Genomic DNA, 23,349 nt, shown 5'->3' with positions numbered 1-23,349 from the left:
TATGTTAGCATTCAAGAAGATAAAATCTATAAGAAAAATGACAAAATTCTGATTGTCTGAAAGAACAGATGCCACCCTTTGGGGAGCAAGTGCTTTTCATGCAGCTGCTGTGCTTCTCTTTCATCCCCACCCCATCTTCCCAGTGTTGCAACTCTAATTCATTTTGTGCATGAATAATCACTAGCGTTTTACATTTTCTGAACTTTGTATTAATAATAATACTTGTAAAGTCTCTTTACAGTCATAATGCATCCTATTTAATATTGTGTTTCTAGGAATACAAGAAATGCATATAAAACCAGTGTACAGATATTTCTGCTTTAGGATACAAAGCAGACACTAGCAATATAGCGAAGATAATAGATCCTTCATTAATAGGTCTTGTGATTAATTATATTCCATCAAGATTTTTTTTTACTCCTCCACCTCCAGCTCACATTGTCTCTTTTAATATTTCTCTGTTGTGAAAGGTTAAGAGGAAGGAGGTAGTCGCAGGTCACTCACAGGGCATTGATCTGAGGTTCAGATCTCTCAGTATTAGAGATTGCCCATACATTTTAACATGGCTCTTGCTAAGAAGAGCACAGATGTGATAGAGCTGAGGCTCTTTATCCCTTTCTCCTTTGCTTTCTGCTAAAGTTTGAATATTTTCATGCTATACTGCTGGGCTACTTTGCAGTTGTCTGTATGGATCTATGTTACATCCCTGCTGATGACTCTTTTAGAAACAAATTGTGATACCAAGTGAGAGACTTTCTGGATTTTGAGTTGCCTTAAAAAAAAAAAAAAAAAAAGAGGAAAGGAAGAAAAGGTAAACTACTTAACACTACACTGCTATATGCACACTACCACATACATTGCTACTACTCAAGTAAACGTATTTAAAGATTAAGCTAACAAAGGCATGCATGCAAATTAGGATGTCAGCAGTTACATTTTGTATAACTCCTTCATTCAGCTGTCTGGTGCATTTTCCTTAATTATATGATCACACAGACCCCTTTCAAATCCAGTGCCTGGGATGAGCCAGCTCTCAAGATGAATGAAGGGAATATAATGCCTCATTCCTGCCAGCAGTTGGAAGGCACATGTGGAAAGACACAAAAGACTGCAGGGAGGGACAGCCTGGGGGCATGACTGTGGCAGTCAGAGATCAGCACAGAAGGTAGAGGAGGCACCGGAGGGATGGAGGACAGCAAAGTTAATTCCTCTCCAGAGGGACAAGAGAAGTTCTGGGAATTACAAAGCAGATACTGGAGGAATGCATTAACCTGTTATTTTCTAAGCATCTAGAAGATAGCATGATGGCAAAAACATAAAAGGGTTTGTCAAGAGCAATTATCTTGAACTGACAGCACCTGTCATAGAGGATAGATGGAAGGTAGGAGATGTGATAGAGCTTGACTTTGATAAGGCTGTCTGTACTGTTTTTGCAGAACTGGAGAAATACAGCTTAGGTGCTATTGCTTTGGCAGGAAGAGAGCATAGGAAATTGAAAATTGTATCCAAAGAATAAGTCTCAGTAGCTGACCATTATGTAAGACTTTGCAGGAATCTGTCCTGAATATGTTATTCATCAGCATTTTCATTGCTGGGTTAGATGAAGGTGCCAGGATGGCATCACTTAGAATTCCCATATGACTGCAGCATCAGGGCATGCAAGCATTTTAGGCACCAGGATTAGAAATCTACATTATTTTAAATGATAAAATAAAATTCAGTACAGGAAAGAGTAATGTGCTTTATTGACAAATGGGAAAAAAATTCAAAAGCAGAGATGGGGAGGACTGACCAGGCAGCTCTGCAGAGAAGGGCTAGCAAGTCTAGCCTCATGGCTCACAAGTGCAGCCAAAGAGGGGTTATTTCTGAAGGCTATGAAATCTCTGTCATTTAAAGCTTTTAGAAGCAGGTGGGATCAAAATATTTTGGTGAAGGTTCAGGTCTGATTAATCTGCATTACCACTTTGGGAGTTGATTTTTGCTGTGCCTTTATTGTTGCTTTATTTTGAGGTTGTTTGTGGTGACGTGGTAATCCTTTTAGGATTTCTGTGGTGTAGGGATGTTCCAGGCACTTAAAACTGCTGTCAGATCTAAATTCCCCCAAATGCTGTAGCTGTCATGCCTGAAACTACCATTCTCAAACCTTTCTGTCTTTTGATACCCCTATAAAGGAAATAGAAATACTACCTTGCTTCAGAACATAATTTCATAAGCATTTTTGCTGATGGGTGAGGAAGTTGTTTTCTCTCACTTCCTTTGACATTTTTCCCTTAATTTCTGCTGGTTGCTAGAGTTCTGTAGTAACAGAGATTTCCTTATCCTATATCTGTGCAAGTATCTGTATTGCCATGGAGAAGGGGGTGGCTGTTACTGGGAGCCAGCAGGTAGTACAAGGAGGGCAACAGTATTAAACGGGTCTAAGCAGAAATGTATTCTGAAGAAGCACCAGTATACATGATGATGTGTATAACCTTGTAAAACAACTGAAGAAATCTATGCTTTTCTTTGGAGCAAAGTATGAACAGTGTGCAGTAAATAATGCATCACACCACACATTGAGAGGGGATGTGAAAAATAAGTATTTGAAGAGATGTTCATTAAGTGTGCACCACCTCTCTGGCTCACTGCATGAGGCAGGTGTTCCCTTGAAGTGGTCTGTAATTAAAGACTACAGTAGTAACACAGATGAAGGAGAGGCTTGTCTGCCTCATCATTTCTCAACTTTGGAACATTAATGACATCCTTTGAATATTGTATATCAGTGTGTCTCTCTCAGTTCCTCTTAATTAAGTTCCTCTGAGGTTGAACACAGTGTTGAAGTGTTTCAAGTATTGTTTTCAACAAAGAACAAGTATTTTAGAAAATGTTGTTTAAGGAATTAAAAACTCCTTATTTTTTCCATAGCCTGTTTTAACTCAGAGATTACTAATAAATTCAGAGGGGGTACATGATATATGCATTAAGCAAGCCTATACTTTCTCTTTAATGACACTAAGGGAGGCTATGAGGAGAGAAACCAGTTGGCATTGTTTAAATCAGTTCTAATGAAGAGAACACAAAATTTAGTACACAAAACTTCTGTTTTTCAATGCATACAGAATAGGTGACTGCATAGTGAAGGACTGTGAAAATTTTTGCTTCGGAGGGATCTGAACTGATCCACATTCTACTGTGAATTCCAGCATCTAGATTTGAATGCAAATTATTTTATTTTTCTCCTTGGGCATTTTGACGTGCTACAGATGTTTATGTCTATTTTTGTTACCTTTTCCTAATACTTTTAACTCTTGCTTTTCTTTCCTTGTGCATCCACCACAGATCGCATTCAATTGGGTAAGACACATTACTCTCCTTGAATACTGCCTCTGTATTTGACAGGATTTGTTTTATGGACTGTAATGCAGTAATCTCTTTCCTTTCCACATCATTATATAAAAAAAAAAGCATATGCTACTTAAACTGCTATGCCTCATTTTTACAGCATGGTGAGTGTAATAAGAAAAGGATTGGACTAAGTGTTTGCTTTTAGTAGATTAGTCTCAAATTCAAATAATGGACGCATTCAAAAGACATTTGTCTTGGGAAAACCTACTTACATATAATCCCATTCTCTCAACCATATTCTTTCTGTCAGAGGTTCAAACATGAGCAACAAACAGTAAATATTCTATTCAGCTGAGTTTTGTAAAGATTATATGAAGTATTTTATTACCTCCTCTTCAATTGAGCGAAAGTATCTTAGTCATAATTCTTTAAAAGTCTTGGGAGTCCTGGGGAAATTTCCAAGTTCTGAAGATGATGAAAGTGTTCTTCATATTTAGAGTTTGAGTTTATTGATTCTGTAAAGCACTTGAACATATGATGAATTAAAGGACAATTTTGTGTTCCCAAAGACTGTGTAAGCAGTCTGGCTTTATGTCAGTTCACCCTGAAGAGAGGCTGAACTGCCCTGAATACCTTGCCAGTCCCTCTGGCCCTGTAGTATCTTCAGTACTGAAAAGCTCAAGAGCATTTTTTCCATTCAGCTGAATTGTCCTAACAAGGACTCTAACTTCACTGAGTAAACTTCAAAGTACAGGATAGATTGACCTTCTTAACTCGGCTCTGACATGAAATTAAAATGTAATATTTACCAACCTCTGTCAAGAAGAATCTCTGTCAATGGTCACTATCACAGATATGTATGTCTTTAAAAAAAGCTTAATGTTTCAGGCTTGTACTATAAGATTTTGCACTGTTTCTATAACTTGCATTCTTACCTCTTTAGAAAAATTGAAATATGAACTAAAAAAAAATAAGCACTTAATATTTGGATTGTCTGCCATGTGCCATCTCTCAGCTGTGTGAATTTAATCTTCTGACTTAAACCTTTATATTTGGAATGTTTTGCTTTTAGAAGAGGAGCAGTCTATGCTGAAATACTTCCAAACTCTATTTTTGCCTATTTGTTGTGGGTTGCAAAACTAAAATGGCAAGGATGCTTGCTTGATTTAATGAGGATTTTTAAAGATTTGATGCACTTGTGAAATGTTTGGGCTAATCTTTCAAAGTCTTAAAAATTATGTGAAAAATTGAGCATGAAACATTAGTATTGTCTGCTGTCAGTTCTTGTCTGCCTGATGTTAGCAGATGCCTTAAAATATATACAACAGCAAACAGTTTGTATTAGATCTCACTATTCCACCTGCTTTCCAAATAGCTCTTCCCTCCCTTCTCCACCCCCATTTCTGAATCTTCAATCGGGAAAAACAAATCTGTATATAAGCTCAGTGCTGCTCTGATTTGGTATAGTTTAAAACAAACATGTGTGTTGTTTGTATGAGAGCTTTCATTTTTTAATGCTATAATCATGCTTTGCTTGCAGCCAGGTGTTGGTGATCCTTACAGAAAAGCTCTCACTGTTCTCAGTCAGACCAGGCTGCAGCTGTCAGTCAACACTGGAACTAGCAATGCAGGGATTTTTGGAAAAAGACACACTCTTGCATCACACACTTTACTTAAAGTGCTCAGATCTAAGTGTGCTTATGAAAAGTTCTTAAGCTTCAAATAAAGTTCTTATTTGGACCAGGCTTGATGCTTCCCAGCAGCAGGGAACAGGTGGTGCTGTGAAAGCAGAGTTGGTGTCTCAGGTGGGAAAATTTGGCTCGTGTAAGTCAAGCAGTCAGCATGGGTGGCATCTGCAGGGCTAAAGGTGTGCAGCAGTAGGTGGGGATCTTTGAGTAATGCAGAGGCGCCATCCTCTGCTCACAACCTTCCAATACTCCTGCTGCTGGGAAGTCTGAGGAGGGAAGTGTCACAAGGAGAGCTGGACGAAAGCTGTGGAAAATAGCTCTGTACGTTTGGTAAAGTCAGGGAGTGAAGGAGGAAGTGAAATGTCCTGGAGAGGTGCGGGTAAGTGAGAGTGCTGCCTGTCTGGTTGAGGAAACCTCTTGTTTGGGTAACCATTTGTGCAGGAGCCTTTTGAGACTGGGAGTCAGCTGACCCAGCTCTGCTGATGTGCACAAACCTGGGGTGTATCCCTCCTGCCCAACACAGAGCTCGTCCTCTGTCACTGTGGGACACAGAGGTGGCTCTCTCATGTGTCTCTCATATCTACAGATAGCCAGGGTCTGCAGCATTTAAAAGGATTTTGCCAGGAGCTGTTTTGCATCATTTTTTGAACCCCATTGCTGGTCAGTTGACATGAGAAGGTGGTGGTAAGATCTTTAGTGCTGAGAGTAAGCTGGAGTTTGATAAGCCCTTGCCATCAGGAGGGGAAGAATACCAGCACTTTTGAATATGTACACTTACAGCTAAGTTAAAAAAATACATTATAATCATATTGGAAATCGGATTTTACAGCTTTTTTTTCTTATGTTTTTCTTTCACCCCACAGCTATTCTATTCGCCATTCCATAAGCATGCCTGCAATGAGGTAATGTGCTACCCATATTCTATTTGATATGGTGATGTTCAACAGAGTAATGAGGGGGGATTTGCATACTTTGATCCTGATCCTGCAGTTTTTAGTTGGATGAGTAGTCTCTCTTCAATCAATTAAGGTTATTCATGTAGATGAGGGCTACAGGACAGGCTAGCTGTGGGGTTTGTTTTTTTTTCATTTTAATTGTATTAACTGCCTAATCTCTTGTACAAGCCTTTGAGTAAATTAAGCAGTTCTGAGATGTATTTGGGTAGCTGATTGTTATCAGGTTTGTATTACTGAATCTGAAATTCAGTTGTTTTGCTGTCTCTAGAACATCATCCAAAGCCCATTAACGTCAGAGATGCTTTCCACTCCAACAGGCTTTGGATCATGCTCCTATGGAGGGATTTTACATGAGTGCTTTCATATTTTAATGGCTATAATCACGCTTTATTTGACTGCAGCCAAATATTGACGTCTGTTCAAGTAAAGCTCTGACTGTTTTCAATAAAATTAGTATCCAGCTTTCTTTTTACTCCCTTGGCCTCTAAATACATGACTGTTCCCACTCTGTGCCAAGCATGCATGAAAAACAAACTCACAACATAAATGACGGATGCTCATTAATTCAACTTCAGCAGGTGGGTAGTTTAAGGCAAGAATTCACCAGTGTGACCTATAGATCAAATATAAATTCTAAAAGTCAGTTTCTCTCTCCTTTTGACCTGTCTTGCCCTATGAAAATTTGCATCATTTTTTCAACTGGCTTGTGTTTGCCCTCCCTTAAAATTGGGTAATTTTAACTCAGCTTGATGAGGGATATGATAGAAATGTATTTGCAGAACCAGGAAGTGTGCTGGACAACAGTGCCTGAGCTTCAGAGTATTCACTAATTATGAAGCACAACATATGCTGTAATTGAGCTCTCAGGCGCCAAGCAAGAAGCAGACAACTAGAAGAAGGTCCCCTTCACCCACTGTAGATTTGTCCAAGTCTCCTTTGTGTTGAATGAACACAGAGAAAATCTTAGCTTAGTCAGAGAGGCACCTTAGGAACACAGTTTCTCTAAAGCCTTTGTCTTTGAAAGCAGAAGTCACAACATCATAGAGGGGGAGGGGGTGGTGGGGTGGGTGGAAAGGCAGGATTCCTCAAAGGCATTTGGGACCCACTTCCCATGTTGTTCTAATCCCCTTCCCAGCCTAAGGACATTAAACTTGGCATCTTTTTAAAAATGTAGGTTATGGACTTGCTCATCAGCTAAAAAAAAAATGTTTATTTCTTTACAGCAACAATACAAATGGATAAAGCCATAGAAAAGCAGCATTTCAGGCAGCATTGTCTGGTTGTTCTTCTGAGAACGTGACAAATGTATCATAGAGTAGGCAGGCCAGTTATCATTTGGTTTCAATTACTAGGCAGGTTCTGCTTTTGAAAAATTGTAGCTAAAAAATACTCATCCGATTACTATAATTGGATTTGACTGACAGAGCAAAGTGAGTGTTCATAGGCCTGTGCTGCCTGCCAGCCTTCATGCTTTACTGGCAGTGTTGCCTGGTTAGAACTGATCAAATTATGGAGTTATCCCATGATGTTGGCAACTCTTTTTCCTCCCTTCAACTTTTTCTTTTCTCCTAGGAATTCTCCAACTTTTAAATCATTTGAGGAGAAGGTTGAAACCACTGTTACAAGCCTTAAGGTAAAGGTTAGGGGCAGAGTTTGCATGTATGTGTGTATTAAAGTGTGACAGCTTAGTTGTCCCTATATTTGTACAGGAGACTGACTGAATTTGTTGTTCTATCAAGAATTTCATGGTAGTGCAAGAGCACTAACGGAAAATGAAGGCAATATGCAAAGAAATTGTTTTCCTTTGCTTTGTTGCTAAGAAATTATTTCTGATGCTTGCAAAAGTAAGGAAGTGGCCAAAAATAGTCAAAATGCCAAAAATAGTGGTGGTAAGGAGTGTCTGTCCCAGTCATCTCAATGTGTCATTCAAAAATAGAAAAAGGTAATTCAAACTGCACAGCTCTGAAGACCATTTCCTCTCACATTGATCTGCTTGAGGAGCCTGATCTTATTTTGTTGATTAAGCAAAGGTGTTCTAGAGGAGAGTATTTGTCATGCCAGCTCAGCCTGTTGTGTTCAGAGTGCTCTTAGATCATCCTTTAAGAAATCTGTAATTAAGCAGGACAACACAGTAAGCTTTGAGTCTGAAATAATCCTCCACATCTCATGAAAACCTCCATTGTCTATGGGAAAACGCACTGACATTTTCTCAAAATATTTTCTTTCTGTGTTTTCTTTCTTTCTTCCTTCCTTTACTTTCCTCGTGTGAATGGGGAAGGGAAGCTGGAGTCATGGATCTAAGGTGCCACCAGGGTAGACTGTGGACAAATGGGAATGTCTCGGCATTGCTCCTCCTTTTTCCTGCCTCTGTCCCAAGGCTTGCAAGATTAGGAAGACTAGGAGACCGGGGGATGGGGGGAGAAATCATGGAATTATCCTTCAATTCTAGGGTTTTGTTGTCTCAAAAAGTGGAGAACTACACAGAGGCCCCTGAAAAAAGAACAGCAGTAGTCTTAGCATCTTTCCAACCCCCATGTCAGCTACAAATCTTCAGTGATCCTACAGTGTTCTGCAGTTTGCCAAAACCAATATTCAGATTTCATAACATTTACAAATCAAATTTCAAATTAAATTTTATTTGCTCTTGGAGCTTGGACTTTGGGTTGCAAAGTGTAAAACACTTTCTTGGGAGAGTATACAAGTTCATTTTCCCCTCGAAATCAAACAGGACCAGGGTGCCTCATTCTGTTCAACTTTTCTCTGATGAATTAAATGTTTTATTGGACTTTCAAGGTAGGTAAGACGCTGTGCTAGCAGTTAGTGCTAGCTAAAGAAACAGGATTACATAGGATTAACCCTTTGGAAACTTAGAACACAAAGTTCATTTAATTAAAATAATCTTCCTAAGCATTCAGTGGCTGAGAGGTTGAAAAAATGTCAGCTTGAGTTTGGCTGTAATTCTAGGATGGAATAAAAGGTTTTGTCCTATTTTCAGGCTTGAATCAACTTGGAGCGGGCATATCAGCAAACAACGCCACAAAAGAATGTTCTCTTACCAAGACAACCTAGTCACAACAGCTTTTTTTCTTTGTCACTTAGTCTTGATGATTTCCAAATCTTTAGATACAGCCCTATCTTTGTTAGGAAACTCCTTTTCCAAATATTTAGTCTTACTGGTTTTAATTTTTAATATTTATTACAAATTCAGTGACCTGAAGCATCTTGGAAGTAGATGTGCATGTACATTGGATATGTTTGATTAATGTATTTTGGTGTCTCTTCTGTGCCTTCCCCAATGAAAATGCTGCTTTATATACCAATAACTAGGCACTGCAAGTGCCTGATGGGATTCAGGTTGCTGGGTTTGTCCTTGGCTTACTGCATTCCTTCTGCTGTCCAAAATCTCAGTTTGGTTTATGGTTTATGTATTTTCTGAGCATCTGTGTTGTCATAGCTAGCATGTGAGCCACTCAGAAAATGAACCAGTTCATTTTAGTATTCATCCCTTACCCAGCCTGCACAGAATTGGAAAAAAACAGTGAAACCAGTGTGAGCTACTCAGGTTAACAACCACATGGAGTTTACTGCTAGGGTCTAGGATCCTATCTGGGATCTACTTAGGAACTGGTTCCTTTAAGCATATGAGACATGCTGCTGTCAGATTTTATGATGGCAGCCTCTTTTGGAAATTGTGGAGTAAAGAAGTTGCTTTATTTGTCTGGTTTTATAGCTGTTGTTCTAAGGAAAAGCCCATTCCTATGCATTCTCTGCCTGAACATTTCCCTGCTCTCCATGGGGTGGGTAGGAAATGGATTTGCTTCAGTGTGAGCAGAGGAACTTACTGTTCTCTGTTTGCCTTATTTCAGACCAAGGTTGGTGGGACAAGCCACACAGGAGGCAGTTTTGAAGAAGTTCTCAGCTCCACAGCCCATGCCAGTGCTCAGAGCTCCCTTGCTGGCACCCGACTCCCTGAAAGTGAAGAAGAGCTTCAGTGTTAAACAGCAGGCCCTCCTGAGCTTCACATGCCTCTCTTCAGAGACTTGCCCAGACAGTGATTTTTCAGCCCTCTCTCACCACACAATTTGTGCAACAAGGTTTTGTCAGCTTTGGAAAATTGCTGTCCTGGCCTTGTGTTGGAGAAATGTTTCCTCTCCTTATTTCTATTTTAGATGGGCCATTTTATCAGTAGGTACTTTGTACATCATCAAAACCACACGCAAGTCATTGGCTATAATGCACTAAATTATGTGTTAAGTGACTAAATAGTTTTCAGTTACATGTAACTTCCCTCTAACAATCTCCCAGCCTCTGTTTCTTATTTATTTTGGTTTACTCTTTTCTATCTGCTGGTTTCTGGCTTCCCTCTCAGTGCCACATCAGACAGATGGACCTAGAGCTGTGCAAAGCATTCAACTGCCAGCAGTAGCCCATACACCAGCTGTCTACCATCCATACCAGGTGCCCTTTGCTCAGGAGTGCCTGTATATCATCTATTTCCTAACAGAATTAAAATCACTTACTGTCACAAAAAGCTGTTTCTCCTTCAGTGGTACAGTCTGGCATTGCCCTACACCCATTAGGCAGCAGAGTTAAGGAGGGCCAAAGGAGACACCTGGTTATTCATTCAGAAACAACCTATCACAGCTGCTGATGTCAGATGGTCATTTTGGCTGGAAAAGTTTCAGCTTCAAAATGTGCACCATTGCTTGCTCTCTTTGGTTTGGTAAGACTTGGCAGTGATATTAATTAGAAAATCACGTGGAGTGGAGGGAAGCTCTAATATTTTTGCCTCTGTATCTTCCCCTCAAAACCAAGGGAAGATACATTTATGAGCCTCTGTCAAGATACAGCCTTAAGTGAAAGAATACAAACCCAACATTTGGCTTCAGATGTGCCACAGGTTAGAGAGCCCATGCCTTCAGAGCTGCTAGTGTAAACCCTGTTACCTGACAATGCACAGGATGAGTAAGAACTTCACTTTTGGTGTCAAACTTTGTTGTGCTTCGCTCCAGGATGTAACTCCATCAACCACATTATCTCTGCTCAATCACCAAGAGCCAGACATCTCTCAGCTTTGATTCAGCATGTTTTCTGAATTGCATTCTTTCAATGTTTTCTAAGGAAAGAGCAGCACATTTGTGACACGATCTTGCTGTGTCGTGAGCGTGTCAGTCCGCATGTTGCGTCGCTCAGCTCACCGCACAGTGAGGTGGGCACAACAGTAAACAGGATGGAAAAGAGCCTGGCTACTTTGAAAATGGACGCAGTTTTTGAGCATAGGCCAAAGCTTCAGATCAGTGTTAGCGAGTTTGACATTACAGACTGCTTAAAATTTTGTGAGAAAACGTGGCTTTAAGTGATTTTCGTTTTTTCTTGTGTGGCTTTTGTTAGTTTTAACGAAGTTGAAAGTCCTTTTGTAATGTTCTACTGGACATAAGTTAACTTTGGACATTTATATCACATGCCTCTTAAGTGTGATTTTTAGCATGGAAGCAAATCTAATCATTTTTCTAGTATTCTTGTGACAATTTTCTAGCATATTTTATGTGGTTTTGTGCATAAATGTGAATTTATTTAATTAAAAATGGAAGATATTGACAACTTAGTTTGTGTAAATGAAGTTCTTGATATTCTTATTAAAAATAAATTTCTCTCTTACTCTTTTACCCTTTGTGATGTTTTCATTGTTGACCAGTAGTACTGAGCAACCTAGTGGAAGGCGTCCCTGCCACTGGCAAGGGAATTTGAGCTAGATGATGTTTAAGGTCCCTTCCAACTCAAACCACTATGATCACTGTATTGGGGTTCCAGGCTCTGTCCCCTCAATCCCCTGCAGAATGGAGAAGCCTCCTGCTGCGCTGCAGGAATGAACTGTTCCTGCTTAGGGTAGAATTTGTGCTGGGTGTGTTTCTACCAAACATCTCTTCAAGGCCACTTTTCTGCTTTGCCAGGAATGTTCTCAGTTCTGCCCTTCCACGCATCTGTAGCTCTTTCACACTCAGCATTCAATGCAAACTGATGGAGACTATAATTTGTGTGCACCTAGGTGGAATAAAAACACTGACAAAAGCTCGGTGGGCCCTGCTCCATCCCCCTCTGCAGTATGACAAGCTGTTGCCAAGAACCACTCAGCAGCTCAGCAAAGTGCAACCTGTTCTTCCAGGGCTGCCACAGAGCATGACTGCTGCCCTGGGGGGTTCCTGAGCAGAGCAGGCATCTTGTATCTCCTCTCAACCAGACCAATACACTCTGCAGATTTTGTGCACTGTGCCAGCCACTGAGGCAAGAAGTTCCCAGCATCTCTACACAGCACTTTGTGCTCCAGGAAAGTCACCAGCCTCAGAACGCTTTGTGAGTGTCAGTCAGATCCCCGAGGTTTGCATAAAGAAAGCATTTCCTGAGCACGGTGCCTAAAAACGTGTGTTCAGATACATTATCTACCTTTAAAGGGTATGACAATTCAGTTTAGTTTTACTGCATTTGACATGACGCAGAAGACAGAGAACTTCGGGTCTCTGACATGTAATTTTTCCAGGTGCAAATTTTGCTTATTTGGTAATCATCAGTTAATTAACGGGTAATCGTGGCACTGCCCTTATCTCTAGCTGCACAAAACTCAGCAGTTGGGCCTGACACTTGCAGACACTGGCCTCATTATGGCATTTACCACCATGACAGCTTTTCTTCACAATCATTCTGTACTTCTACATTAGTGTCTACTTCTGCCACAAACTCATTTATGGCAGAACTGGTACCAGCGTGTGACAGCCTGAAGAAGGGAGCCGGCTTTACATGGCTGTACAGGCTTCTGCATTAGATTGCACAAACTCCAAAGGTCCATCCAACCCCAGGTATTCTGTGATTATCAATTACCTGTGAAGGACTGCTAGTGTGGGAGGAAGACAAGTCAGGAATACAGACTTTATGGAAATACTGGCACCATTCCCTGATACAAGACATGAACAAGGAAAAAACTTTATGGAACAAAGAAGATACTGAGAAAATGTAATTAATGAGATTACCAGTTGTATGTACCATCACTTAAGGCTTAGGCATTCCAAAGAAATCTCATCTCTAGGCTCAGTCAAGAGCTTCTACAGACACATGCTCGTTGGTCTTGTTTCTGTGTAGCACCAAGTGGATATTAACCCATTTTGAAAGCACTTCAATCCATACATTTTTAGAAATTCACAGAACAAGACCACCAGCCCCACAGAGTGCATTACATGAACAGATTAGATTGCAATCAACTAATTTTTAAACGTACCTGAATCTTCCCAGTCGGGAATCTATTTGTAACCAAGACTGCATTAATCAGAGGCTAATTAAAAAGAAGGAAAACCCCAAATATACTAAATCTTTGTTCCCTGACACAACCTCTGATCTGGGAGGCAACTACACCACCTGCTCCTCTCTAAATGGTCCTGGGATTCTCAGCAGTGAATGCACAGGAAAAAAATCTGCCAGCAGAATCAGTGATGTTAGAGAAGAAAAAAAATGACCAGAATATAAATCAAAGTATTTATTATGGCTACAGCATTTAGGAACACCTCAGGAAGGCGGGTGAGATGTGGTAGCTATTCTTTTTTTCCTTTCTGTGTTAATCAGAGATACAAGCTGGAGTATTTCTGGGTGAACAAACTTCCCTGCAAAACAAAAGAAAGGGAAGGTTAATGAAAAATGCTCTCATTTTGCCATGTGTGAAAGGCAGAGATGTCATTTTAGGCTCAGAATAAATGTCAAATTATTCTTTTAAGAAAGTGAATGCTCCCAGTTCAATCCATCTATGGAGTAAGTGTAGTTACACCCCTTCTTCACAAAAAGCTTGTATTTTGTGCTCTATTAAGACACTTAAGAGCTGAAAAAGGGATGCACCCTGACCAAAATAATCTGATACTATGTACTGTGCTACAGGAAACAACTGCAATTACAGCTGCATTTAGGCTATGTGCTGTAGGCTCTACTCAGACACCAGCCCAATTTAAGTTGTTAAATTCTGGTAGGGGAGCAAAGATGTCAGTTAGAAAATAAAGCATTACGAGCTTCGTTCATGCTGTCCTTTTTTTATTCTTCACTAATCAAAGTCTTATATTTTCCAGAGAGATTATTATTTCCTTGGGGAGTCATCAAAGTATAAATAAGTCCCTTGTCAGGGACTCTGGTGACTGCTGATCCTCTTATCCCTAGAGTTTGTCTATCCCTAGTGTTTTTCCCAGGACAGGATGAGTTAGTTACAGTCCTCCTCTGGTGTTCAACTACCCCACCAAAATGATAGAGATTATTATTTTACCTATCTCTGCTTTCATCTACCAGTGGATTTTGCAAAGGATGAAAAGCAGTGGATAGAATGAAAACAATCACAGCTGCAACTTAGTAATTTCACTGAGGTTGTTCTCACAGGAACCTCAGGCAGGTCACTCAGCTCACTTGGGGATAACAAATTCTACTTCACTGGTTCCAGAAACATTGACAGAATGCAAACAAGCTGCTGTCAGAGCATCACTGAACACCGAAGACTCCTTTATGAAGACTCTGATGTTTCAGGGAGATCCTTACACACATGCAAGTGCAATGAAAACTGAGCATCTCTCTAAGGTAAAAAGTGATGTAAAAGGAATTTAGCATTAATGAAATTCAGGTTTAATACCTACAGATAAATGTCAGGTATTTTCACACTGCATTAAGTTTCCCCAGAAATATTAGGGGACTTGAGCAAGGAGTAAAATAACTAGTTCTCACTTTCTCTGAATGTCTGTCAGAATAAAAAGGCAATTTATATATTTCATTTATGAAAGAGATAAAAAGAAAAGCCCAAATATCATACCAGCAGTTGAATCAAAAAAATCCTGCAGCCTGCCAGGTGTGTTTTCCAACTCTTCGTACTCAAATGCTTGCAGGATCATCTCACATTGATCCAACTGCTTTACAAACTTGGCCTCTGCAGTAGACTGGTTTTCGTATTCCTGAAAAGATTTGCAGTTATAAGAAAATAATTTTGCTACTCTGAAACAGAACATTAAAATCTCTCTATATATCTAGAATTTTCTTCTTTAGTACAAGCCACTCCAGAAATATTCAGCACAACTGCATCTTTCACTTAGTTTTTACAAACACACAGTGGTCAGCAAAACACTTGAAATATGTGCCAATTTTGTAATAAATGCAGTGGGACATAAAATACAATCTTTTGTATAATCTAACTCTAAACATACCGATTGTTTTGGCTGAATCAGGGATGATATGGAGGCAACTCTGCATGACATACAAGTTAAACAATAGGTTTGATTTAACAGTATTTTTTGTATAAAGGTCATTTTGGGCCTGCCTAAAGCTATGAATTACCAGACTGTGTGCCTATGCACTATCACCACCTATTTTTAAGGCCTATTTTGCACTTTTCTCACCACCTGCTGTTTCTATATGGAGTTGTTCTTTATATTTCTCTTGTCATTCCTGCCTAATCTTTTTGGTCTAATCTGTCTGAGCTGCTTATGTCCTTATGTCTCTCCTAGGAGACAGGAAGGGGGTTAAGGGGTTTCCTCCCCTTCAGAATTTAAGTCCTTTAATCTCTCTGCTATCTTTTTCCTCTCTACAGTCATCATCAGTATTTGAGTTATTCACATTTCTAGACAACTTGAACAATTTTTCTGTCATTTGCTTCCAGTGATGGCTGCAGACAGGTTTGGCACTGCATTTTCTCTTTTCCAAATCTACTGCATTGTCTGTGATGTCTCATGAGTAGATCTTCCTGACTCTCCTGGCTTCCAAAACCAACCCCATAAAAAGGGGTTTTCTTCTGTGCAGGTTACCATTACCTTGATACTATTGGCAGGTCTGACCCTATTCATCATGCCCATCACCATTAATCACACCAAAGTACACACTGGGCCCATCTGTGCTGCCAGATCCACAGAACCTATGGATCATAGCATTTCCACAGAGTGCAGGAAGAGGTCTGCCTACTGAGCACAGAATCTGGCATTCTTTTCTGCATCTTAAAACAGTAACTGTGGTGTGAGTGTCATTTGCAGTAGCAAGATCCAGGCTTTGTAATTCCAGCACACTGATGCTCACATAAGTGTGACAGTCATTTCCTTGTCTTGCATACTATTAGGAGTCTGTTCTTAGGCTTATTACTTTATCTTTGAAGTCAGAAACCCAGATTTTGATAGGCATGATTGATTGGCTTACTATTCCACTATTAGATTTCAATGGAACTTTGAATTTTCAGTGACATCTTCATCATTATTTTAGTAATAAATTTCATTTCAGTGTTTTTATCTTGTTTTTTACTTTTCAACTTGAGCTTTGCCTCATTTTTAAACTGTTTAAGTATTACTTATTTTCTTAAATCTATTTACTTCTAGTTTATTTTCTTATAATCTATTTTGCAGAGGGGAGGATCCTTCAAAGACAACAAACTCTTGGCAGTATTACAGAGAACTTCAGGAAAAGGAAAAGGTTCACCTGTAAAAGCTGGTCCCACCTCCAACAAATAGGTGGAAGTATCAACCTGTTGCCAACTTCCTTGTGCTATAGAGCCCACCAGATGTTATTCACACCTCAGCTCACACTGCCCTCAAGAAACATCAGCTATGACGTGTGCAACTGTGCACAGTGCTGAAACAAACACTTACTGCTTCCTCCCCGCAGGTGGTTAAGACTCTGAAATAACAGTGTACTTTGGAAAAACACTAACTGGTCTCTCCAACACCACAGGCCATCTTTTAAAAATCATCCTCGTGCTTTTGCACTTGAGAATAAAAACACAGGACAGAGCTGAAATGTGTTGACTCATTTATTTTACTGTTTTTTCAAACATATTTTGGATTAAGTTATAAAGTGAAAATATATCTGAGGCATCTTTCTGCTGCCTCTCTCCCCTACAGTACACTCACCAAGTACCCACCACCACCATCCAAAGCAGCAGTCCTTGGAAAGCTGAAAGGCAAAGGGAGACAGAGACAAGGGCAGGGCAGTGCAGGAAGGACTTGCTAAGAGAGTTGAGAGATCCTGTCCTGCTCAACACTGTTCAGCTCTGGTCCATAATTACCTTCACTCAAAAAAAAAAAATCATAGGGAAACATCTCTGGCTTGCTGAGAGCACAGCACAGAGCACAGCACACCAAGTTATCCCTCTTTTTTATTTCTTAAGGAGCAACCAGTTGTTCCACTTAACACTAGAGGGACTACATGTGAATAGTAGATTTTTAGGGTACCCTCTCTGCCACGTGGGTTGCAGTCATGCTAATGAATTGCAGACACAGTGCCAATAAATAATCCTGAAGGTAGAAACAAAGACCAAATTATCAAAAGTGTGCAAATATTAAATTATGGTTAACGAGAATGATGAAAACCTAACATGCTTTCAGCATACTGAACCAGCTCTTACAGTGTCACAGGAGAAGACTGAGACCAACAAAGAAAAAGACCCAATTATAGAGAACAAACCTTATCTATCAAAACCTCATTTTCCTCAATTGTAACAGTTTCTCAAGGGAGAAGGAACTAGTGCTCCCTAAAATATACACATATTATTTCCCATATCTGATGATGTTGGTTTATTTACCCCCTTTACCTTAAAATACAGCTCTGAGAGCCCATTCCCACTGCCTGTTCAACCACACAACTACAACAAGGGAAAAAAAAAATGAACAAAAATAACCCTAAACCTAAAGCAAAACCACAAACAGGGTGTTGTAGCAAAAGGCAGAAATCAGATGCAAATATCTGGAATTTAAATACACTCTAAGTAGAGTATAATGTGAATATAAGACACAGACTCAGGTCATAGAATCCAAGAAATGCAGAATGCAGAAGGAGAGGTTGAGGATACAATTCCCCCCATGCGACCATATGGCAGGAGGAGATAAAGCACAGTAATTATAAATTTGAATTGTTTGGAAATAATCTAATCATCCCTCATTTGCAAGTATAAAAGATCTTATCAATTAACAGCATGGGTTCACATGAAAATGGTTACATCACTTTCAAATACAAAAGATACTTTCCAATACAAACTTTTAAGAAACCCAAGACCAGAAATGTCCAATGTTTGTAGAAAAGCATAGTATTTTGTCAGATTTAAGTTTAAACTTTAGTTTACTTAATCATTTTAAGTTACTGCTAAATATCTTGGTCTAATGGACATTATTAGAAATGAATGCCACAGAAATTACTTGCATAAAAAGAAGAAAATAATCCATGGCACCATCACCTACCATTGTTTGTTTTTTTTTCCTGAATTAAAAACCCTAAATGGCCAGAAATGAACAAAAGTGATAATGTAATAAAAAAATCAGATTTATATCCAGAGGTCTGGATGTACAGGACAAATGCTTCCTTCACCTGTACAAACCAAGCCCTGGATAGGTTCATCTGGAACTCTGAGAGGCTAGGGGTAAAAGATAGTTATTTTACCAAAGTCCAGGGTTTCTGTTTCAAAAGGATCCTAAAATGACCTTGACTCATACTGTTAAGCTTTATCTTCTAAGCGAATAAATCTCACTTTCTTGAGGTCAAAGTAAGAGATGGCACAATTTCACAGGTACATGGGAAGAAGGGAATGAGTCACCCTGAATTTTAACATAGAATTAAAAGAACGCAAACTTACGTCCCAGAGTTCATAGATTTCTTTTCCGAGGTCCTCTGATAGCAGCTGGGTCAGTTGTTGCATAGCTGTCTGAAAAAAATAAGCCATTTCCATTTATCTATTTTCTGAACAACATTTTTACCAATGTATTTTCTGAATTATCTAGTTGTCACCAAGCTAGCAGAAACATCCACTACACAGCATATTACTGTATTGTTTTGACATGGCAAGGTTTGGCTACAGCTAAGGCCAAGGAATAAGGTATTTAAGAGGGGAAATCCCTGTGCAACTCCACCCAGAGGGAGGAGTGAGAAGTGAGAGGAAGGACTCTGCAGATACAAAACTTAGTGAAGGAGGAGGAGGAGGTGCTCCAGATGCCAGAGCAGATTCCCCTGCAGCTGGTGAGGAAGATCATGGTGAAGCAGCTGTGCCCCTGCAGCCCTACAGAGGAGCAGAGATCTACCTTCAGCCCCTGGAGGTCCCTGGTGAAGCAGATATCCACCTGGGGCCCATGGAGGATTCAAAGCAGGGGAATGTGCCCATTCCAAAGGAGGCTGCACTGGAGCAGGCTCCTGGCAGAACCTGGGACACCAGAAATTGTTCTGCACACTCTTTGTGTCCTCCCAGCTGATCAGTCTCATTTCTGTGCCATCTCTACTGTTTGCCCAGTAGGGCAAACATGAAGAGCTCTTCTGAAACAGCCAACATCATAGGCAAGATAAAGGTTTTGTGCCATGATTGTTTCTCCACTTCAAATACAGGATATAGTGTCATAATGTGGTTCCCCATTGCTTGTGACCACTGAAGCATCAAGGTCTCATTCCTTCTTGCCTCCTTCCAGCTCTGGAACTCATCAGATTTCAAGGTTAGGTGGCTAAAATTACTTAACTGGCAAAAACCCCTACTCCAAACAATAAGCAACCTCCTCCACAAAAAAACCCAAAACTTCTTTTTTAAATCAGGTTTATTTTCTGCTGCCTTACTATTGGTGAGACTCACTGGTTAAAGTTACTGCACAAGCAGCAACTTCAGAGCCATAACAATGTTGGCTTTAGAGCAATCATTAAAAAGGAGAACTCTGCAGTGGAAGCAGAGTATTGATAACTCACCTCAAGCCACCTCTTGAAGTGGCTACCCATGGTCTATTTTTACAACCAAGTATTTCAGAGTAGTCCCATGTTTAATGCTTTACTCTCCTTCACACAACAGAAAGTCAACAGAAAGTCCTCACTGACTGAAATGGGAGCAGAAGGAGCTAAAAACACTTAAGAAAACTTAAACATACCCAGGCATCAAAATACTTTTTCCTTGACTAAAGTCAAATGAGAATTCTATCCAGACCAAAGTTGAAGGCTGATCCTCAGGGCACAACAACCTTTAGAGGCTTCCAGAAAACATGTTTCTTATGTTCAGTGCTTTAAAGCTCTCTAAAGAGTATAACAAATACTTCTGTTATTATTATCTCTCTCCCTACTTTTATGCTTACCTGGTTAAAACTAGGGGCTGGGGGGCCATGACAAACTCTAGGAGTAAGGCCTTTGCTAAGTGAAAATTAAAGAACTAGGGTGCATTTGGCATTCTTGAAGTACTGTCTTTACTGACCGTAATTTTAGTGTTTCTTTTTTTCAATATACTTCTTAGTGTGTTCTTACATTGAACAAAAAAAGGTTCTGAAGAGTTCCTGAGGCATGACACTGCCCTCTAGCTGTGGCTACGGAAATGGTTTACATTTTCTTCAAACAATGGCACAACCCAAAAACAACAAACCAACAGTTTGGGTAAGTGCAAGGCCAAAAATAAAGTGACTCTATGCATGCTGCAATCAAAGAATCACAACAACAACAACAAAAAAGACACCTGCATCTGAGGTTCTGTGGAAAAGGTTTAAATGAAGTCTCTGTCAATCTCACAATCTGGCACCACACACACAGTCTGACATGAACTGTCATCCATCCTACTCAGTGTATCTACTCCCTGCTCTTCACCTCTTGGCAAGGCTGCTGAACATGACTAATTCAGGCTACCTAAACTACAACTAATTCAGGAAGAAATGACCGAGGTGAAGATTACTTCAAAGATCTTCCATAACTTTGTACTTGGTGATGTTACAGGTACAAAAATCACTGAAAACTCCACTTGGTTGTGTCAGGTTTGTCCAATGCCTATGACAGTATTATATTGCTTGGAGTGTTCCCTCACCACCTCCAGAAAATCAAAACACACAGAATGCTCTGCAGCTGTAGCTTCACACCTTATGTTCATACCTCTTCTCTTCTGTGTTTCTCCTCTTTCGGGATATTATCTGCAGGAGCAATATCTCCAACGATGCATTCAGCCATATCATGAACCAAAGCTAATCGTATGCATCTGACAAGGAGGGACAGAATAATCAGTTTTTCAGCATTTTAAATTGAAAACTTATTCAAAAGACTAAGAGACTGCAGCATTTAACCCCCTTTATATACTCTAAAGGTTGGCTGGAGCTTTTCTTAAACTTTATGTAACTTTTTTTACTTTTTTACAGGGAGTATTTTCCACCTAGACATGATTTTGATTCCTGATTTCTAGTCCCTACTGCTTGTAAATATAGATTTAAGTATAAATATGCAGTGTACCAATACATAATATTCAAAAGTAATGTACTTAGCTTTTGTATACATGGCTTTTGGAGATGCTGTAGTAATTAATAATTAACTACATTATACACCTCACGTTATTCCTGCAACAGGTAGAAGGTAATCTGATTGGAGCATTCCCTAATTCAGTACATAATCTGTCACTGACAGCTCTGTAGCTTTGCCAGTCTGCAGCAGAATACTCAAAGAATTCTTCATATCAGCTCCTAGAGCTTTGTCTGCTATGCTAGAGGATTTCTATGGTTCCTTACTGCTGCAGAGTGCTCCTTCAGCCTGTCAGAATCCACATGGTCTACAGCACTGACATGGCTGTCTGTTGCTTCACATTGTTTTTTAGCAAGGGTCTTCAGCCTGCTTATTTACTGCTTGAAAGAAGACCAGCTTTGAGCCTCTGCACCAAGGACTTGCCTCAACACTCACAGCTAAGCAATGAAGTTTTAGCCCCTTTCAATTGTGCAGGTAAACAGAACCCAGTCCAAAGGATAGAGAGAAAAAAGGGGCAAGGATTTCAAATTCCTTCAGTGTGATTTAAAAGCTCTTACTTGGGACGCTTCTTTTAGCATTTTGTTTGCAGCCCTCCCGTTAACATTAACATCCGGTCGTGATAAGCAGAGGCAGTCTCACCTGTCCTTCTTAAGGCCTTTGTCCTCAGTCACCAAAGCCATCATCGCCATCCTGTACATATGGTCGGAGACGCTCTCTGGGTTTGCCACGTTCCTGTACACCCATCCTGTCCGCCGTACTCTCTGCGCCGTGCCACACAATCACAGAATCAGTTAGGTTGGAAAAGGCCGCAGAGATCGTCGAGTCCGACCTCTAGGGGGATGGATATCACCGTACCCACCAGACCATGGCACTGTAAAGGTTAAACCCCTTGGTTTTGCAGGCCCTCGTTTCAGAGACGCCGGCAGAAATTCCGCCCCACCATGGCCTCCACGCTCCGGAGAGCTTTGCTGCTCGCAGCGAACACCTGCCCCAAGGCCCAGCCGGCCCCCAAGGCTGTACCCGGCCAGGATCCCAGCCCGGCCGCAGCCGAAGGGCCGGGACGCGGCGGCACCCACGAGTCCCCGCCGGGCCCGCTGCGCCGGCACCACGCGGGAGGAAGCTCCGGCTCACGCCGGGCCCCGCCAGCCGCGGCCCCGCTGCCAGCCCGGGCACTGCCGGGGGAGCCCGGCACAGCCCCAGCCCCCGCGCCCGCCCCGCCCCGCCCCGCCGTGCCTAGCCCTTGTCCTTTGCCCGAGCCCACCTTGAGCTGCCCCAGCAGCCGCAGGAAGGGCAGCAGTCCAGCCCCGCCGCCCGCCATCAGCAGCACGGCCTCGGCCCCGGCTCCTCCTCCCGCCAGGGCGGGGGGCGGCGGTGCCCGCCCTGCGCCCCCGGGGATGCGGCCTCAGGGCCCGGGGAAAGGTGTCAGCGGGGGCGGAACAGCGTCCCCAAAGCTCTGGCTCCTCGGGCTTCATCAGCCACAAAAAAGAACGCCACGGGCTGTGGCTGCAATGAGGAAAGCAGCAAAGGAAGCTGGGCTGCCCACGGCCATGAGCGCTGTGGAGTGGGGAAGGGAAGGTGCAAGGCGTGTCCTCTCTTCCGCCGTGGTCCAGCAGGGAGGAGGTAAAGGCAGCCTCGAAGGCAGGAACAGCTCATACCTCTGTCAAAACTGAGCATCCCGGTGGGCTTTACCGTGCCTAGAAAGAAATAGTGCAAACTCATGTTATTGTTCAGAGAAGAGTGGATAGTCCAGGGTTGCTGATGAGTTTTAAATTATTCTGTGGACTCCCGGCATATTGCTACAAGGACATCCGTCACTTTTATAACTTGAATAAATAACACGGTGATTTAGCTCACAATTGGTGAATTTTCCAAATACATTGCGTTGTTTTTTTTTTACTTTTTTTTATTGCCAACTGCAATAGCAGATAATGGTTTAAATGTGGTGATGAAATAGTCTGTTTCAGGAAAGAACATCTGCAGTTTTGCCAGCTATCAACAGATGGCAAAGTATTTTTATTTTTGTTTGTGCAAATATTTAAGCTCTTAAATTAATAATACAGCCCAGAAAAATTTTAGTGACCATTTTAAGGCCATCTTCCCAATCCTAGACCAGGAAATTCATCACCTTTACACCTGGGTATACAATCATAGATGCGTTGGGTGTTGCA

At 41.0% G+C, this 23,349-nt stretch overlaps 2 protein-coding genes across 9 annotated transcripts in view; one reads left to right on the top strand and one right to left on the bottom strand.

The window, feature by feature from the left end:
- Positions 1–11,638, top strand: part of TPD52L1 (TPD52 like 1) — a 50,635-nt gene extending 38,997 nt beyond the window's left edge. For 4 of the 8 annotated variants that reach the window (XM_033512815.1, XM_033512814.1, XM_033512812.1 and 1 more), the window contains 3 exons: positions 3,319–3,333; positions 5,876–5,914; positions 9,835–11,638. In XM_033512815.1, the coding sequence (XP_033368706.1) occupies positions 3,319–3,333; positions 5,876–5,914; positions 9,835–10,210 (430 nt within the window). In that variant the 3' untranslated portion in view covers positions 10,211–11,638. Of the gene's footprint in view, positions 1–3,318; positions 3,334–5,875; positions 5,915–7,540; positions 7,602–9,834 lie in introns of all 8 variants that reach the window. The other 4 variants (XM_015621546.2, XM_015621547.2, XM_033512813.1 and 1 more) reach the window with 4 other exon arrangements.
- Positions 11,639–13,475: 1,837 nt separating this feature from the next.
- On the bottom strand, positions 13,476–22,760 carry HDDC2 (HD domain containing 2). The gene is made up of 6 exons (XM_015623452.3): positions 22,443–22,760; positions 21,821–21,942; positions 20,825–20,927; positions 18,582–18,650; positions 14,793–14,931; positions 13,476–13,614 (listed from the first exon to the last, which is right to left on the bottom strand). Exons 1-6 carry the CDS (start codon positions 22,497–22,499, stop codon positions 13,520–13,522), a joined length of 585 nt encoding a protein of 194 aa, XP_015478938.1. The 5' UTR covers positions 22,500–22,760; the 3' UTR covers positions 13,476–13,519.
- Between the last annotated feature and the right edge of the window lie 589 nt (positions 22,761–23,349).

The sequence above is a fragment of the Parus major genome, chromosome 3 (genome assembly GCF_001522545.3).
Source record: "Parus major isolate Abel chromosome 3, Parus_major1.1, whole genome shotgun sequence".
Taxonomy (NCBI): Eukaryota; Metazoa; Chordata; class Aves; order Passeriformes; family Paridae; genus Parus; species Parus major.
This window is presented reverse-complemented; position numbering and strand designations above follow the sequence as displayed.

What these genes read in the sequence shown, in the direction of transcription:
- HDDC2 (XM_015623452.3), bottom strand. Translation starts at nt 22,499, where the DNA reads ATGGCGGGCGGCGGGGCTGGACTGCTGCCCTTCCTGCGGCTGCTGGGG. An exon ending in AAATCTATGAACTCTGGGAC is followed by an intron (nt 14,932 to 18,581) that starts GTAAGTTTGCGT and finishes AAATCTTTTCAG; the next exon opens with GAATACGAAAACCAGTCTAC. An exon ending in TTTTTTTGATTCAACTGCTG is followed by an intron (nt 13,615 to 14,792) that starts GTATGATATTTG and finishes TTTGTTTTGCAG; the next exon opens with GGAAGTTTGTTCACCCAGAA.